The sequence below is a fragment of the Pundamilia nyererei genome, unplaced genomic scaffold (assembly GCF_000239375.1).
Source record: "Pundamilia nyererei isolate P.nyererei 1_Seehausen unplaced genomic scaffold, PunNye1.0 scaffold00426, whole genome shotgun sequence".
NCBI classification, from domain to species: domain Eukaryota; kingdom Metazoa; phylum Chordata; class Actinopteri; order Cichliformes; family Cichlidae; genus Pundamilia; species Pundamilia nyererei.
This window is the reverse complement of record NW_005187827.1, coordinates 3,460-6,175: the sequence shown is the minus strand read 5'-3', so window position 1 is coordinate 6,175 and position 2,716 is coordinate 3,460. Positions and strand designations below refer to the sequence as shown.

At 39.9% G+C, this 2,716-nt stretch overlaps 1 gene segment (V, D, J or C); it reads left to right on the top strand.

Annotated features, from left to right (window-relative positions):
• Positions 1 to 1,754: 1,754 nt before the first annotated feature.
• LOC102194116 (Ig heavy chain V region 5A-like) lies at positions 1,755 to 2,232 on the top strand. The segment is given in 2 exon segments: positions 1,755 to 1,826; positions 1,908 to 2,232. Coding segments are annotated over 2 exon segments (348 nt in total).
• The last annotated feature ends 484 nt before the right edge of the window (positions 2,233 to 2,716 follow it).

The following is a 2,716-nucleotide window of genomic DNA, read 5'->3' as shown; positions in this document are numbered from 1 at the left end:
GAGTTCTAGTTCTTAGGGTTTAGTTCTGTGTTCCCTCTGTTCAGTGTTGAGACTGTGTCTCTGTCCCTCTCATATCCTTCCTGTTTTATTTTAATAGTCCTGCTCTGTGTCAGCTTCGGTCCCCCATCTTGTCTGCCTAATTAGTTCTAAAATGCACTTTTAGTTGAAAAGTGCATTTTTGAGGAATCATAAACAGTGACACTGTGTGTGTCATGTCTGAGTGTATTTCATTATGGGACAGCAGTGAAAGAGTTCAGGGGGATTTTGACACTGTTACAAGAACTGTCTGCATTCCCACCACATTATACGATATATAACTGTCACCTCCCTGCTCTCTGAAACAGGGTAATCAACCATTTATTAATGTCAGATAGGCTATTTGTGCATTCAAAATATATCTGTAGCTCAGTATGGTGGAAAAACCTATTATGAGAGGGAATTCCTGGGCCTGGCAAAATTGACAAATAGGTGAGTTTGTGTAATGAAAAATGCCTTAACTGTTTTGACGACTGCATTAAGAGCAGTGAGAATAAAATTTCTGCTGTGAGAACTGAACCAAACTGACTGAGTAAAACCTGTAACAGTTCAGATTGACTATTTACTGATATCTTGCTCAGTTGTTCCCTGATCTCAAGACTTTCATTTTCTCGTTATGTCAACGTATTAAAAATTGCATGAATGGGTGACCTGAGGAAAAAAAGTCAATACATATTGTTTTTATCACATTCAGAAGGTTGGCCTGAATAATTCAAAATGTAATGTGTTAACGTAAAGGAGAGGATTTGTGTTCGTCTTTGAGGAGGAGGAGCTGATGTAAACTATGATCTCTACCATGAAGACATGATGCAGAATATAAGACAGGGAATACACGATTAACCACCACTGTACACGGAGCAGAGACAGGTGGCCTTGACAATGAATCATCCTGAATTCGTGGCTGTTTTTCTTATCATTTATATTTACTGGGCTGGTAAGGGAAGTGCAGTTGTTTTACTAACATTGTTGTGAAAGTGAAATGATAAGCTTGGAAAACAGTCACTAGTTATTCTTGTTTGACTGCAGGTACTGAGAACCACACAGACTGAGCTGTACATACTCAGGGTTTAGCAGCGATATTCATGTTGTTTGGATCAGACAGGCAGCTGGGAAAGGACTGGAATGGATTGTTTTCATCTGGAGCGACAATAGTGGAAGCTTCTATTGTGAGTCAGTCAGAGGCCGGTTTAGCATCTCCAGAGACAACAGCAGAAAGCAGGTGTATCTGCAGATGAACAGCCTGACAACTGAGGATTCAGCTGTTTATTACTGTGCTCGAGAGTCACAGTGACACAAGAGAAAGAAATTTTGCACAAAAGCTAATCACACTAAGTCAAACACTGCTTGATTGCTGCTCAAGTTATAGACAATACATTTAACTCAATCCTCACACTCAGAAATACAATAAAGCTGGTTTTGTGAAGCCTTTGTGTTGTAAAGTTTTACAATAAATAGTTTTTTGGTGGATGTTTACATTTAAATATTGTTATCTGCCATGTCTGAATTTTTCCAGAAAAATAAATCCAACACTATATGTGTTTTTAAATAATATTTCCTTTTAATTGTACTAACATTGTTTCTTACTACTATACTGAATGCCACAGTGTGATCTTTTTCCTCTTATAATCTGTCAGCATCCATCTGTATGCAAATCAAACTTCCTCACAGGCTGATATAAAGTCTGATATCATGCTGTCAGTCACAGAAGAAGATGAGAAGCTCCAATCAGATCATATTTAGTACCAACATGTTCTCTGTAGCTCTGCTGCTGCTGCTGGCTGCTCGATCCTGTGAGTCTCACTGAACAGAAACACTATGATCACAGCAGACTGATTCTTACTGTTACTACATTAAACATGTTTTCTCCACAGGTGTGAAGTGTGCACAGCTGACACAGCCAGCCTCTGTGATTGTGCAGCCAGGTCAGCGTCTGACCATCACCTGTCAGGTCTCTTATTCTCTGAGTGGCGACTGGACAGCTTGGATCAGACAGCCTGCAGGGAAAGGACTGGAGTGGATTGGAATGAAATACACTGGGGACTCTCGCTATAAAGATTCACTAAAGAGCAAGTTCAGCATTCAGTTAGATACTTCAAGCAAGACAGTTACTCTAAATGGACAGAATATGCAACCTGAAGACACTGCTGTGTATTACTGTGCCAGAGGACCACAGTAACACAAAACATCACCAAACCTGAACAAAAACCTCTCAGTGGCTGAGTAGTTGTAGCATGAAGCCACCAGAGGAGGATCTCTAAGACCACTAAAGAATTGATGATTGATTTTACTCAAAAAAAATAAATTGGGAAATTCCTTACTGGTCACTTTTTTTTCTTTTTTTTTTGCCTGTCCCGTTTGGCTCTTTTGCCATCAGAATTATTGTCTAAAGGCGAAGAAAGATGCCCAACGGATTACTTGAAGTAACCAAGATGAGTGTTGAAGGCCGTCTTCCATTCATCTCCCTCCCTTATCCTCACCAGATGATAAGCATTGCACAGGTCCAGCTTAGTGAAGACGGAGACTCTCTGAAGCAGTTCAAAGGCAGATGTTAGCAAAGACAGTGGGTACTTGTTTCTCACATTGATCTTATTAAGACCCCGATAGTCAATACAAGGCCTTAAACTCTTATCTTTCTTTTCTACAAAGAAAAACCCAGCCACAAGAGGAGAGGAAGATGTAT